The 14,802-nt window shown below is 63.3% G+C and overlaps 4 protein-coding genes across 4 annotated transcripts; 1 reads left to right on the top strand and 3 right to left on the bottom strand.

Moving 5' to 3' along the window:
- Nucleotides 1–213: 213 nt before the first annotated feature.
- EMIHUDRAFT_432610 (hypothetical protein) lies at nucleotides 214–2,383 on the bottom strand. The gene is made up of 9 exons (XM_005767126.1): nucleotides 2,183–2,383; nucleotides 1,955–2,035; nucleotides 1,537–1,794; nucleotides 1,356–1,476; nucleotides 1,173–1,219; nucleotides 973–1,030; nucleotides 790–878; nucleotides 676–720; nucleotides 214–595 (listed from the first exon to the last, which is right to left on the bottom strand). The coding sequence occupies exons 1-9, from the start codon at nucleotides 2,354–2,356 to the stop codon at nucleotides 551–553; spliced, it is 918 nt and encodes a 305-aa protein (XP_005767183.1). The 5' UTR covers nucleotides 2,357–2,383; the 3' UTR covers nucleotides 214–550.
- Nucleotides 2,384–5,186: 2,803 nt separating this feature from the next.
- EMIHUDRAFT_197297 (hypothetical protein) lies at nucleotides 5,187–6,265 on the bottom strand (the record flags this gene model as incomplete). The annotated part of the gene is made up of 2 exons (XM_005767125.1): nucleotides 5,187–5,839; nucleotides 6,247–6,265. 2 exons carry the CDS (start codon nucleotides 6,263–6,265, stop codon nucleotides 5,187–5,189), a joined length of 672 nt encoding a protein of 223 aa, XP_005767182.1.
- A 4,085-nt stretch (nucleotides 6,266–10,350) lies between these two features.
- EMIHUDRAFT_55855 (hypothetical protein) lies at nucleotides 10,351–11,019 on the top strand (the record flags this gene model as incomplete). Its single annotated transcript, XM_005767124.1, has 1 exon — nucleotides 10,351–11,019. A coding segment is annotated over one exon (669 nt), but the record flags the coding sequence as incomplete, so codon positions are not given.
- A 245-nt stretch (nucleotides 11,020–11,264) lies between these two features.
- On the bottom strand, nucleotides 11,265–12,079 carry EMIHUDRAFT_432609 (hypothetical protein). The gene has a single exon (XM_005767123.1). It carries the CDS (start codon nucleotides 12,025–12,027, stop codon nucleotides 11,314–11,316), a length of 714 nt encoding a protein of 237 aa, XP_005767180.1. The 5' UTR covers nucleotides 12,028–12,079; the 3' UTR covers nucleotides 11,265–11,313.
- Nucleotides 12,080–14,802: the final 2,723 nt, after the last annotated feature.

Raw genomic sequence — 14,802 nt, 5'->3', positions numbered from 1 at the left:
TCCTGGCGGCAAGAAGTGAGCCTGTGAGGTGTGAGGTGGAGAGGAGCACCACCGTAGATCGCGGCACAACACTGATGCGTGATCTGCATCTGGGTATCCCGCGGGCCCGGGACCGCGGACACGGGCGTATTTATACTCTCGCGCCTGCGTGTGTGGTGTGTGTGTTCTTTTTTGAGTCTTGAGACTTTTCTCTCGAGATAGGTCTCCGAATCCGATGACGAGGCTGCAGCCTCGTACCGACATGTTGTAGCAATCGACAAACACGAAGCCGTAGCTCTCTATCGTGCCACACACTCTCTCATCTAGTCGAGTTGTCGTGTTGGAATGGTGCGCAGCCTCAGCCGAGCTCCTCCTCTCGCCCTTCGTCGCCACCAGCACCTCCACCTCTCTCCCCCAAGCTAACCACGAACCATCGGCCTTGCTCGCAATGTGCTGCACACCCCGTCCTCTCCCATCGAGTCGCCAGGCGCAGCACCTCGGCACAGGCTCACAGCAGAGGGCAGCGCGTGCTCACCAAGCTCGGCACACCCCACCCCTCCCGCCGCCTCGCCTAGGCCTGCGCCGTGAGGTCCTCGAAGGTCACGGTCAGTTCCGCCTGCGCTCGGCGGCTCGCAAGTGAGAGATGCGCAGGCGAGGGCGGCTGGAGGGGGGGGGGGGGGGGGCTGCGTGGGGCTCCTTCTCCCCGAACTCGTAGATCTCGTTTCGCACCCACGGCGCGTCCTGCAGGCGGGCGGGCCTCGCCGCGTCAGTTGGACTCGGGCGGCGGGGCGGGAGGGGCGGGAGGAGCACGCGAGGGCTGTGGCCCCGCGCCTCTTCAGGCGAGTGCGAGGCGAGGGTGCAGGTGGCGGTGTAGATTGGGTCCTCGTCGTCATCGGTGCCTGCAGCCGCGAAAAAGAAGGGAGAAGGCGAGGGTCGTGCCTCCGCCCCCAGCGCCTCGGCTGCATCTCGGCTACCATCTCGGCTGTCTCTCGCCTTCGATGCCGTCGGCGCCGTAGCGGGATGCGTCCGTCGTGGCGAGCATGGTGGAGACCTGCAGTGGCGGGGCCGGGAGAGGGGAGGGTGTGTGGAGGCGGACGGCGGCACAGCTCCCCCCTGTACCCGCCGTGAGCACGGCTCGATGCCGCTGCTTGCGAGCAGCACCCGCCCCCGCCAGCACACTGCTAGCCTCGCGCCTGCAGCGAGCGGCTCTCGGCGTAGTCGGCGAGCTCGGCGAGGATGCCTGTTCACGCTCCGAGCATGTGAAGAGACGCTGTTCATAGACCTCGCCGAGTCTCCCGCAAGGGATGCCTGTTCACAGCCACAGCGTGAAAAGAGGCGAGCGGTGCGAGCTTGGAGGCGGGGCGAGGAGCAGACACCCATCCGCTCGGCGCCGGTCACGGTCACCCTGCGAAAGGAAGAGGGGAGAGAGGCGGAGGGCAGAGAGGCGGAGGGGAGAGGCGGAGGCGGGGGAGAGGCGAGGCTGAGAGGCGGGGAGGCGGGGGGAGGCGGGGAGGCGGGGGAGCGGGGAGGCGGGGGGAGGCGGGGAGGCGGGGAGGCGGGAGGGCGGGCCGTGCAGGCGAGGTGAGGGGCGCTGTGCGTGGCGGGGCTGCACGCGGCCGGCTCGCGGGAGGGCGAGAGTGAGAGTGGGTCAGCGCGGAAGAGCGGACACTCCGCCACGATCCGCGGGAGGGGAGGGCGGCGAGGGCCGCGGGAGGGAGCGCACCTGGCAAACGCTTGTGGCGCGTTGCCTTCGCCACTCTCCTGGACGCTGACGACGTAGCGAGGCGGCAGGGCGCACTGGAGAGCGTGGGAGAGCTGCGCACGGGGAGGGGGGAGGGGAGGCTGTCAATACCGCGGCTTGGTCAGTGGTCTGGCGGCTTGGTGGTATGTGGCAGCTTGGAGGTGCGTTTGCTTGGCCGTGTCCGGGCCCAGAGAGGGGAAGGCGGTGGGCCAGCGAGAGAGCGGACGACACGACGCGGGGCGGGGCTGCGGCCTCGTGGTTGTCGAGGCCCTCCGGGACGAACACCACCGAGCTGATTGACACCGTGCCGCTCAACTGCGCATCGGGGAATCAGCGTCAGCTCTCCGCGGTCGGCGCCGTGTCCCTCGGCTAGGAGCGCCAGTGGCTGAGGAGCCGCTTTCTGCGACCGGTCGCGCCGCTGCTTGATGACAGGCAGTGCGCGCGGGCCGGGCGACACGACACCTCCATGGACCGCGAACCGCCAAGCTTGCAGCCACCGATGCCATCGATGGCACGAGTAAAGGTGGAGAGCGCCTCCTTGTTGCACGGGCCGGTGATGGTCGCCACAACCTTGGACAGGGCGCGCGAACGCACAGCCGGCGCGAGCCGCGCGACTCGGCGAGCCGAGAGAAGCATGGTTTGCTGCGGTGGACGGCGCTGTTGGGCAACGGCGAAGAAATTTTTTTTTCTGCCCGAGAACGTCACGCTCCGACATGCCGCCTTCCCTTCTACACTTTCAGAATGAAGGCAAACGCAGTGCAGGCCGGCTCAGCTGTGCCCAGACCAAGTCGATTTGTGCCAAAGGTGGTAGACAGACAGTGCCAAAATCACGGAATCGAAAATGGCTCTTAAATTCGCGCACCTGGTGTCATCCGCACTGCCGCATGGTGCTCGAAGAAAAAATTCTGCCCCAACTTTCTCGTCCTTACAAGATCCTTTTGCGTGCCGTCCTCCCATCCCTCCCTTCCTTGCATGTCTGTTTTCTTTCTTTCTTTCTTAAGATCCCTTTTGTGAGCAGGAGAACTAGGTAGGAGAGCGCAACCAGTAAGTAGGAGGCCCGCGCCTGCCCCCATGCCGCCGGGTGCAACTTTGTCCTATAGGAATACGAGAGGGGAATCCCTGGGACCCTGTCGTGTGGGTGAACCCTGCCCAGCCAGCCCCCTCCGTGTCGCGATGCCGCTCCCCACTCCCGTTCCCCTGTGTCCCTGATCGTCCTTCCAAGATCCTGCTCGTGCAGGTGGGGACCCTGTCCTTCTCCCATCCCTCGTTTGGCGTGTCCGTTTTATTTAGAAAACTTGGAGGCACTTGGAGTGCAGTCGGCAACCTCACATCCAGGGCCGGGGAGCTAAGAAGCGCACCCAGCGAGCCGGATGATCGGCATCGGGCTACGGGCTAGAGAGCCCTGACCCCTAGCTAGGGGGGGTGCGCATTCGCAGGGAACGGGCCGTAAAGTAAACACGGGTCTCCGAGGGTTGGCCCCGCGTACCGGGTTTCCCCTTAACTGCAGGACGCCCCCTCTACTCGGAGCTAATGAACACCACACTGCACGCCTCACACCACCACTCCACACTCACTCGCGCAGGCACTTGAGTAGACCCCCCGCATGAGGGCTCACCCTCCGTCCTCCCAGGGTTCCGACCCCCCTTGATTCGCTCTCTTGCTCGTCTCACGAGCGTCATGCGACGGCCGGTGTGGCCGTTTCCCTCGTTGTTGGTGTCGCTTCCTTCGCTGCCGCCCTTCATCTTCGCCAGCTTTTCCCGGCTCCACCGACTCCGAAAACTTGCGTCTCTTCCCCCTTTGCTAACAGAAGAAAGATGCATCGCGGGTCTTGTTCTCTCAACGCGGCCTGGAGCCCCGAAGCGTTGAGCCGCTTGAGCGTGGCTGCGTCGAAGGCGATGCCGAGGTAGAGATGCGCGCAGCACTCAGCGGCGCAGGGCGCCTCGGCGCGCGCACGGCTCGCAAAGTTCGAACGAGTACTGCCGCCCGGCCGCCTCAAGGCTGCCGGGCGGCAGTACTCGCCTCGCAAGGCGCGCACCGGCTGCTCTGGCTGCTGCGCCGGCGGCCGCTGCGCTGGCCGCTGCTGCGCCGGCTGGCGGGCGGTACGGCCGCCGGCGGCCGCTGCACCCGCGCCTTCCCTCGCGGGCGCCGTCGCGCCGCGCGCGCCCAACTCTGCTGGTACACGGCACGCGTCGTCACACAGCCGCGGAGAACAGGCGGTGCTGTGCGTGAAGCGCGCGCGATCTCGTACTTTTAAGGCTGGATCCGGCCATTCCAAGGGTATACCTTTGAGAATCCCCAGCGTCCCTCCCTCCTAGTCACACTCTCAATATCTCGACTCTCCAACACGAAGTGCTGCGATCGGGGATGGCCCATTTCTTTTTTCTTTTCTTTTTTGGGTCCTGTGGGCACCCTAGCCGCGCCGCAGGGGAAGGAAACAGAGAGAAAAATTTGAGGCAACCCCCTAACGATGCGGTTCCGGACGTCACGGCCGACTTAGCGTAACTTAGCTCGCATAAGAGGCTCCCGCCGATCTTAGACCGCGTAAGCACCCCAGCGTGACGCGTCACACTTAGACCCGTTAAGCCTCGGAGGCTCAGAACTTACTGGGCTGGGTGTTTTTAGGCATTGTGGGGTTTTGGCACTCCCATCGACCCTCATGAGAGACCTCCTGCGGTCTCTGAGATGGACACCAGTGGGTGTGGGACCACAGCCAGGATACACTCGAAGGCTGGGTAAGCAGTAGAGGTCGATACTCGACGCGTCTCACATGGTCTGTGTCGCTGTCGGCACGCTGTCGACAGGACGTCGAGCGACACCGGTGGCAGTGCCACCCAGGAGTGGTCGGGCGGTCTCCCCTCTCACGTCATGAGAGAGCCACCATGTGATCCGTATGATGATTCCTGACAACCGCCTCAGTCAACTTTCGTCACAGTTCCCGCTCTGAGAGGAGCTGCGGGTCAGTTCGACAGCTGGAGCTGTGTCGCCGGCGTGCGGCGGCCTGCCTCCGGAGGTGCCTCTGAGGTGGACATTTTTTGGTCACCGTGAGAGAACGCGTTCGATTTTTTACTCCGGAACTTCAACTGAGCACGCGCACCGGCCAGGGCTACAATAGTGAGGCGGAGGCGGAGTGTTCCCTTCGTTTGCGAGAAGTGTTTTCGTCCTTTTCCTACTTACGCTGTGAACCCAGCCACGTAGCCTACTACCCAACGGCAACACCACAGTTAAAAATAGGTATATGGAAATTATCCGCGCGCGCCCGCGCGCGTAGCTATATAGAGAGAGTGAGAGAGAGTCTCGTGGTGTGACATCTGACATCCCCCCCCCCCGTGCGCAACACCGCGGCTGCCCGAGTCCGTGATACGTGCACACCTAGTACCGACAATTCCGGGAGATAGCATGCACCAGAAGATAATACACGTGCCACGAGATACAACCCAACGCGCCTGCGTCGCCCGACAGTGAAAACTTATGCGTCTTCTGCACGTCCTGGAGGCTCGGAGAGCCCGAGCGGTCGCTTGCAGTGGGCGACGAACTTCTCCAGCGCTCTCGCCCTGTGCGATATAGCATTCTTCTCCTTGAGCGACAGCGCTGCGAAGGGAACCTCATGCCCGTCAGGCACAAAGATCGCGTCCCAGCCGAAGCCGCCGCCGCCACTCGAAGCGTGGGGCGGGACGATCGCGCCGTCGGTCCTGCCGACGAAGAGGAGCGGCTCCGCTCCGGGGCCCGACGAGTAGCATAGGGTGCACTGGCAAAAGGCCGAGCGGTCGTCGCTGGTCTCGAGCAGGCGCCACAGCCCATCGTTTCCGATCGCATCGATGAACCACTTGATGTACGGCCCAGGCAAGCCACCGAGCGCAGGGAAGCTTAGGCTGGTGTCCTCGACCAACACGGCGGCTCCGACCCGCTCGCTCGCCTCCAGGCACTTTGCGCGCGCAATGTCCAGCGCGCCGCGGTCACCCAGAGGGCCCTGAAGCTCTGGCAGGTCAATATCGACGTGCACAACACGGAAGGGCGCTATATTTGCTTCGCGGAGGATTGCGTTGACCTCGACCTCCTTCCGCGCGTTGCCCGTGACGAAAAAGATGCAGCGCTCGTCGACCCGGCACGAGAGGCCCTCCACTGCATCCAGCGGCACCGCCAGGCTCGCTGGGCGGCAGCGGCAGCGGCTTCGCCTGCGGCCGGGAGCGCCGCGCGGAGGAGCGAACGCGGCGCTGAAGCCGACACCGAGCAGCAGCAGCAGCGGAAGCGGTGGGAGGGGCATATGCTGGTCTGACGAGGGCGCCGTTCAGTGTCGCGTGGTGGCGCCGCTGCTGCGCCTCCCGCTCGTGCGTATTTATTATTTTCAAGGGGGAAACCCTGTTGACTGGCCCACCCGCCATAAAAGCGGTGGGAGGGGCATAGGTCTGACGCGGGCGCCGTCAGTGTCGGTGAAAAGAAGAAAGTTGGTGCATCCTCGGCTTGTCCGTTTTCTTTCTTTCTTTCTTTCTTTCACTGGCACTAACTCGAACTAACAAACACAGGTACACCAAAAAACGTAAGAGCCATATACAACGAAAAGAGCCCGCAGTCTTCTGAAACCGCAGTATGAAAGATACAAAAAAGACGGAGGAGCAACGAGCGCCCTGGCGTGAGCCAAAGATCTCCCTTCCCGTCTGAGAGAGAGATTTAGCAATACCAAACAACTCTAATACTCGCTTAGTGTGGGTAAACCATAAAAGTAGGTTTGAATTCGTCCACGTAAGGCTTGGTGAGTGGTTGGGGTGGCCTCAGGCATCCCCAAGGGAGCCTCTGCGGTGCCACATAAGCAGCTTGGTGATTGTCGAGACTTTAAAGGATTCGTTTGAAGAAACGCAAACACGCCAGACACTACTATGGTCACCAGTAAACCATAATTCGACTTTGAGGGATCATATCTCAAAAAGCCGGGAGATAGCATAGCATTATTGTTGCATATTATACCAAATAAGGTCAAACTTGACCCCACAAGCATCAAGAACCCGATGCTCCGGCTCGACTGTGCCGGCACACTGCCTCCTCGCGCCAGCTGCTCGCAGGCCGTCGCGGCCCGTGGTGCACCAGAGAGAGAGGTCGACGCGTTGCCCCCGCCGGCGACCCCGCGCGGCTCAGGCCGGCCAGAAGGTGTCTGGTGACGGCGCCGTGGCAGGAGTGCGGAGAAGAGCTCGCCGAACGCGAGCAGAAGATGTCCAAAGTGTGCTAGCGCGAGAGCCTCGCGAGCGGGCGCAGAAGGAGCTCGCCGTGACACGATGCCGGGCGGTGGTGGTGCTCTGGCGGCTGTGCACAGTGGGCAAAGTCAGGCTGCAACAGGGCAGCACGGTGGTAGTGCCCTGCTGCAGCCTGGCCTGACATGCACAGGGCGAACAGAGACACTACTATCGTCCGGCGCTCGTCGACGAATCTGGGCCAACTTCGACCGCCGCCACAGCTCGCCACGAGCACGCAGCGACAAAATGTTGACTGTACGGAAGTTGAGGCTGGTCGAGAGGAAGAGGCTGCCGTGCGAGCCGGCAGCAGGCTGGCTCGTCGTGGACTGCAGCGGCGACTTTTATGGGCTTCTCTGTTCACTTGAGCACTTGAGCACTGGATAGGGCCGATTCCGCGTGGTACGGGACCCCTCGATCGTCTCGCCCTCCCTCACTGGTATGTTCATTGGGGGGGGTCATAACAAACACGGTACAGGATCGAGGTGCACGCTGCCGAAGCAGTGTCGTCCCCCCTCTCCCCGACGGCGATGGCGGTGTGACCGATCGAGCTACAAGAGGAGCTTGGTCAGCAGGATCCGGGATAGTCTGATGCACTACCTCACTGGGCCTGAGATCACCGAGACGCACCCGTCACCGTCTCGGATTCATGTGGGATCGAACCACTCCGGGATGGGCAAGCCCATCGTTCTCATTGAGAGCTGTGCCTTCCTATCAGGATCCGCCTCGTCTCGTACTGCCCAGTCGTCGGGTCTCCACGCGTCGTGGGGAGGGAGGAATCGACTGTGGCCCTGACATGCGAGTCCGAGCCTCTCCACCCCGTTGGATCCATACAGCCGTTGAGTCTCACTTTGCAGCAAGGCTGTATCAGGTGACGGGCACGTGTGTACCCGTTGCAGTTCGGATCGACGCGCAGACGTCGATTCGACCTTCTTGTAGGTAGTCAGCGCCCGGTCGTCGCGCGTCGGTGAGGTCCCAGCCGCCTCGCCGGGCACTCGAGTCGGGTAGCAGTCCTCGCCAGCAACGCAAAGATAGACGGGGGCATCGCTGGGAAGACGACCGGAGGAGTGCCACGCGCGATCGCAGCTGAGGCCACCATCGTGGGGGATCGTGGCCGCAGAGAAGGGTGGGCCCTGACAGCAGCACTGATGCCCAGGTACAAGCTCTCCCACCCCGAAGGATTGATATTCGAGTCGTCCCACCTCTCGCTGTATAGCTTCATGAGCCGACAAGATCACGTGGTCGCGTCGTCCGTCGGTTCGGCGCGTTGCCGCTGGTTCGAGGCCAACTGAGGCACCCACGGGGTGGCGGCCATGTCCCGTGGGGGTCGTGATCCCAAAGTCCCGCACCGGAAGCAAGCTCCAATCCTCGCCAGCGACGCAAAGATAGACAGGGGCGTCGCCAAGAGGACGACCGGAGGGGTGCCACGCGCGATCGCAGCTGAGGCCCCCGTCGTGGAGGAGCGTGGCCGCAGAGAAGGGAGGGACCTGCCAGCAGCACTGATGCCCAGGTGCAAGCTCCCCCACCCCGAAGGATTGATATTCGAAACGCCCCACCTCTCGCTGTGCAGCTTCATGAGCCAACGAGACCACGTGGTCGCGCCGTCCGCCGGTTCGGTGCAGTGCTGCCGGTTCGAGGCCACCCGAGGCACTCACGGAGTGGCGGCCAAGTCCCGTGGGGGTCGCGATCCCAATGCCCTGCACCGGAAGCAATCCCCAAGCCTCGCTGAAGTCGTGCAGACTGGTCATTCCATCGCAGCGAGGAGGTCCAGGAAGTTGCCGCGCGAGGCCGCTGCTGAGGCCACCATCGTGTGGGATCGTGACCGCCGACCAGCAGCCCACGCGTAGCGCGACCCTTGGGCAGGATGAAGTGAGGGCGATTGGTTCTCGCTGAAAGGCGCAGAATTTCACCTGTGCCACAGCATGGGGAGGACGGTTCATGTCCGCGCTGCGATTGACCCCGAGCAAGTCGCATGAGCCCGATCGACTGGCAGCGGAGTCGAGGACCGGCCGTGGCACCAAGCTCCATGGCAGCAGGACGAGCAGGGCCACCATTATACGCCGCCCAAAAAGGCGGCGCCCGTCGGGAGGTCTCTGTTCATAGTAGCGTGCACGCTACTATGGTTTACCCACATTAAGGGAGTAGACACTGATCACACACGGGTGGGACAGGGTGGGTCACAACGAACGAAGCACGAGAGCGAAGAGAGTCCTGATTTCTGGTTGGTTTTCTAAAATCTCTATCTCTCGCTCGAGAGCGTGCGTGCCCACACAGAGCTAAAAATCTCTCTCTCTCTCACAGAGCGACAGCGCAGCGCACTGCCGTCGGCCGAAGGACGGCAGAGGGACGGCTGCTGCGCAACACGATCAGTTCTGAAGGTACCTTGCCACAGTTAGTTAGTTAGGAAGGTGAAGAACAGCCAGGCTCGGACTGGACACCAACGCGGTAGGCGGTACTCGAGTATGGGTGGATGGACGCGAGACAGACAGATGATGACGAGAAAAAAACGGAATGGGGCGCCCAACACGTGCCGGATTACCGTGCCCCTTGCACGCCGGGCACGGCCTTTCGGCTCGTGAAGGGTCGGTGCGTGTCGTGATCCCCTGGAACACCCGTACTCTCCCGCGCCATCTCCGTCGCCCTGTTCGGCTGCGGCCTTACCACCAAGATCGGGAGGCGGCCAGGGCTCATAGACTCGGTCGAGAGACCCCAGATTGGCATCCATGCCTCTCTGGACAGGGTGGCCCGCCACAACGACCCCTGGAATTGCGACTCGCCGCTTTCCTCCCGCTGTGATTCTGTGTGAGCTCTGTGTCTTGATTTGCCAACAATATACCTACAACGAGACGCACGAGCGACACACAGACACAAACAAGCTCACAAGACACACGTATGTATGTATGTAGGAAGGAAGGTGAAGAACAGTGACTCTGTGCGATTTCGGGTCCGGGGTTGTGCGTTTACGTGAAGAACAGTCGGCAGGGACACAAAAAAGAACCACCGAACCATCGCGAGCCGCACGAAGCAGCCAGGCAGCAGCGCGAATGCGCCATGCGAGGACGCGCTTGCTACGGCGGTCTTGCGACTCGAGCGCTGCGGCCCAGCCGTTTCCTGCGTCCGACGCGATGCAGCAGCGGGGTCGCGTCCACGTCGGCGGGCTTGCTGCGCCCCATCGGCACGCGCGACCATCCGGCGCCTCAGGATCGGTCGATGGGGCCGCTGCGGTTCGCGGCCGCCCAGTGCCAGCGCGAGGCGAACGGCGCGCCGCTCGGTGATGGCCCTCCGCTCCTGGTGACAACCTCTGTCATCATGCACAGCGCCACCGCGTGGGCCCTGCTCGGCGCGGGTGCGCCGCCGCCCGGCAGCCTCGAGCTCGCGATGTGTGTCGGCTCCTTCGGGCTGCGCATGTTCGGCATCACGGCGGGCTACCATCGGTACTTTGCCCACGGGTCCTACCGCACCTCGCGGCCGTTCCAGTTCGCGCTGGCGGTGCTCGGCGCGAGCGCGTGGCAGAAGGGTCCGCTTTGGTGGGCATCGCACCACGCCGAGCACCACCTGCACTCTGACTCGGCGGGCGACCCGCACAGCCCCGTCTGCGGCTCGCTGCTCTGGGCGCACATGGGCTGGTTCTGGGCGTGCATGGAGTACGACGCCCACCCCGCAGCCTTCCAGGCGGGCCGCGGCCGCGTCGCGCGCTTCCGCCAGTACCCCGAGCTGGTCGCCCTGGACCGCTTCCACCACGGGCCTGGCATCGCGCTGGGCGCACTCGCCTACGCGGCGGACGGCTTGCCGGGCCTGCTCTGGGGCTTCATCGTGCCGACGGTGGGCGTGTGGCACGCCACTTTTGCCGTCAACAGCGCCTGCCACCGCTGGGGCTCGCGCCGCTTCGCCACGACCGACAACAGCCGCAACAACGTGTGGGTCGCCCTCGCCGCCTTTGGGGAGGGGAACCACAATAACCACCACGCCTTCCCGTGGTCGGCGCGGCACGGGCTGACCTGGCGCGAGCCGGACCTCTCATACGCAATCCTGCGCGCGCTCGAGCTGCTCGGGGTCGTGTGGGACCTGAGGCTGCCCACGCAGGAGCAGCTCGAGAGGGCGGCGGCGAGGAGGAGCCTCACGGTCAACAAGCAGGCGGCGGGGCCGCCGGACAAATTGTGAGTCTGCATGTTCTTTCCTGTATCGCCATCGGTCGTCGGTGGTGTGTCGCCTGTCCGTGTCCGCGTTTGTGCGATGTATCTTGTATGTGAGACCCTGGGTTGTGTGTGCGCACCTTTTGCCAAAAGCACCGGCCTTATAAGGTGTGTGTCACTGTGTTGTGACTCTACCGTCGAAAACCGTATATTTATGCACAAAGCCACACCCGGTTCTACTTCACGGGTTCACGCTCTCCTCCGACCACACGGCTCCCCGGAGGTTGTTCAAGGTACACGTAGGGGATGAAGCGAGAGCCCGGTCCTCGCGACGATACACGATCCTCTTTTGGCCGCCGCCCAAGTGAAGCTCGTCCACCCCATCCGGGACGACGATCAGCAGCACGAAGTGGGAGGCCTCGAGCGAGATCTCGTCATCCGCACGCGGCACCTCGGCATCGCCCTCGCCGCTGGGCGCGCCTGGGCTGGCCCAGAACATTTGCCTCCGGGTTGAGTCTCCCAGGCGGCCCCACACGTCATCGACTGCCGCACGCAGAACAGGATCCGTCGTCCGCGCCGTCGCTACGAGCACGCGGCCCGCGATCCGAAACTGCACACTCGCCTCGTCAAGCCACCAGCAGCACTCGATCGGGCAGCCCTGCGTTTCGCCGCGCCCCAGGTGGCTAAACTTGGCGGATCGGTCGTCCGTGATGAAGGTCAGGCAGCAGCTCTCCTCCTTGCTGGTTGACGCACCGTAATTTCCGTCCACGAAGCGCTGTGGCAAGAAGCCGCGCGAGACGACGGTGCGCACGGTGGGCCTCCCGCTCAGCGGATCGACTGTGGCAATCTGCACGTGCTTTCGCTTGGCCGCGGATCGGTCGCGCGCCTTTCGCTGCGTGCCGCCGTGACTCAGTGCTTTCTTCAACGGCGTCATCCACGGTGCTGCGAGGGGCATGCGAGCAGTCGCTGCCGTGCTTCTGGTGCCATCCGGTTTGTCGATGCTGCGATCACGAGCAGGCGTGCGGGACCGCGCCGGTGTCCTGCCACCTCGCTTGCCGGCGGCTCGGACGGAGAGCCCGCCTACGGCCGCCAAGGCTGTGAGGAGGAGGACGATTGACTGAGTCTGCATGTGCGTGACGACCAAGAGGAGGTGACGACCAGCCCATGCAGGAAGCTCATGGCCCTGGATGTGAGGTTGCCGACACCACTGCACTCCAAGTGCTCCAAGTGCTCCAAGTGCTCACGCCAACACAGCTCGTCCTCGTTACACATCACACCGTGTAGTCTGTGCATCATCTCGCGCCGCTTCTGTTTTGTGTTCACGGGAGGGAGGGAACAGCGTCCGTGAACTGGCCCCAGCGCGTTGGTTGGAGGTTAGAGGCGGTGTCGCGTGGGACTCTCGCATATCTGACTAGCCGATCTGTTACTGTTTTGTGTTCACAGACCTTGTGTTGAGAAGGAAATACCTCCTAGAATAGCCTATGGCGCTGCGCGCTGGTCTATGAGAGGTTGAGATGTGAGCCCTGGAGGCCCTGGGGAAGGGGGGAGACCTAGGCCGCTAGGGGCAGACTACCCGCAGGCCTAGAAGGCCCGCGCGCAGGGGGGTGGGAGCGTGGGACATTCGATTGAGACCGGTCATGAATGAGTGCGCGACACGCATGTTGCGAGCAGCGTTGTTTATGTTCTGCGCGTCGCCACAGGACGGCGGCGCGCGAGAGCTGTTGCGAGTGGTGCTGGACGAAGCCCCGGGCGCTGCCGGAGGCTGTGCGGTCGACGGCGCTCGGGCTGCCGAACTCTTTGGCGAAGTTGTGGAACGATGATTCTGTTGGTTGGCGGCATGTTCACAGACCTTGAAGAAGAGAGCGGCTCGCGGCTCCGACTCTACTAGCGAAGCGAATGACATTTTCGACACCCTCGATGACTTCCTCGTTTTACGGTTCCGACTCAGGCTTCGGCACCTTGTTTGAGAAGAAAATACGTGGGCCGCGCTGCGCGCTGTTTATGATTTACAGAAAAACACAACCCCGGACCCAAAACACAAAATCAGACAGTCGAGAAAGAGAGACAGCAACGACAGTCAGACGAGTCAGCGCTACGGCTATGATTCACACAGGGGTGCAGCGTCCCATCTCGGCGTTCGCCGCCGAAAAATCAAATGGTGCGCTGTCTTGGTGAGCTAGTCTGGCTGTCTGTGCCTAGTTGACAGGCCATTCACCCGACGTGCAGGGATACGACGCCTACATCTCCACCGTCGCCAAGGTCGGCGCGGGCATCCTCGCCGCCTCTGGCGCCTTTGCCTACATTGCGCCGGCCGAGAACTTCAAGAGCTACGGCATGGACGAGAAGCAGCTCGACTCCAAGGCGCTCGCGGTCATGCGGCAGGTCGGAATGTTTCAGATTGCCCTGGGCGCGCTGCTGGTCTGCGACCCCTCCGACGTCAACTCCATCTCCCACCTGGCGGCCGCCGCGACCATCTTCGTCGGCATGCCCATGAATGAGACTCTGGGCGCCCCAAAGGCGCCCGCCCTTGCGTGGATGTGCCTCACGGGCCTCCTCGGATATTTTTCGTTTGGCGGCCTCATCTCGCCGTGGGTGGCAGTCGCCCTCTGGGGTGGCAACGGCGCCCAGTTCCACTTTGCGCCCAAGTCAACGGAACGCCGCAACGACACCTGTCCTCGAAGCAACGCGCGCCCTGCGCGCCGCATACTCTAACGTCCGGTCCGCGGACACTGTAGATGGACATGTACAAGGTGCCCGGCCCGCTGTCGCCGCTGGCGTACTCCATGCTCGGCCTCCAGGGCGGGACCATGCTGATGCTCGGCACGTACCTCGGCGTGCTCGCCGCAGGGTACTCCGCCGCGCAAGCCTTCGCCGGGGCCTTTACCGCCAACGCCTTGTTCGCGCTCAAATGGGCGCTCACGGAGGCCGACGCACTCGCCGCGCCCAAGGCCGGCCCCCTCGGCTGGGCCATTGCCTCGTCCGTGCTTGCTGCCATGGCTGTGATGTGAGCGCGGGCAGACGACACGGCGGCCTCCGCCCCCCCCCCCGCCAGCCCCTTGGAGTGTGAAGGCTTCGCCTGCCCTCCGTTCTACTAACAGGGCTGGAGCGAAAAAAAAGCAAGCGAGTGGCCCCCCGCGCGCCCCGGCTGTGAGTCTGACAGTGACACGCAGGGCCGGGGTCCACACCGTCCGCGCGCCAAAAAATGGCGCCACTTGAGGCAAACCCCACTTTGGGACCTATTTGAGGCGGTGTGACGGCACTCACACAGGGCACGGGAAGCTCTCCCGCCGCGTCTGCGTGGCCCGCCCGAGCCGCGGGGAACGGCGCGCGCCCCTCCCGGCGGAGCTGGGTGCGGCAGACGGGCCCACGGGTCGGTTCCGGGCCGATTTGGGGCCGTTCTGTGTAGTTCTGGGTCAAAATCGAGCTACACAAGTAAAATCTCGCCCCCACGGATGGTACTTTTTTATTTTTCTAGCCGCGATCGTCGCCCGGGCCCGTGAGGCCATGGGAACGCCCTCGGATTGTACAGCACCCTCCACTAGCCACAACCGCGGGCCCTCAACCGGGTGTATCGGTGTCGCGGCAAAATAGCCTTCAGACGCGGTCTCGTCGTTATAAATCGGCCAATCTGGCCCCTCTGACACAAGTTTTGCTTTGGGCGGGTTGCCAGGTGAGAGCGAATGGCGCGGTTCACGCCTCGCACAACAGAGAGAGAGATGCGCTCTCTCTG

Source organism: Emiliania huxleyi (assembly GCF_000372725.1).
Source record: "Emiliania huxleyi CCMP1516 unplaced genomic scaffold EMIHUscaffold_5, whole genome shotgun sequence".
NCBI lineage: Eukaryota > Haptophyta > Isochrysidales > Noelaerhabdaceae > Emiliania > Emiliania huxleyi.
This window is presented reverse-complemented; position numbering and strand designations above follow the sequence as displayed.

Excerpts from the sequence above, each read along its gene's own strand:
- EMIHUDRAFT_432610 (XM_005767126.1), bottom strand. The coding sequence starts at position 2,356 with ATGCTTCTCTCGGCTCGCCGAGTCGCGCGGCTCGCGCCGGCTGTGCGT. Across the intron at positions 2,036-2,182 it reads GCGGTTCGCGGTCCATGGAG|TTGAGCGGCACGGTGTCAAT; the intron begins GTGTCGTGTCGC and ends CCCGATGCGCAG. Across the intron at positions 1,031-1,172 it reads CCGAGAGCCGCTCGCTGCAG|GTCTCCACCATGCTCGCCAC; the intron begins GCGCGAGGCTAG and ends CCGCCACTGCAG.
- EMIHUDRAFT_432609 (XM_005767123.1), bottom strand. The coding sequence starts at position 12,027 with ATGCCCCTCGCAGCACCGTGGATGACGCCGTTGAAGAAAGCACTGAGT.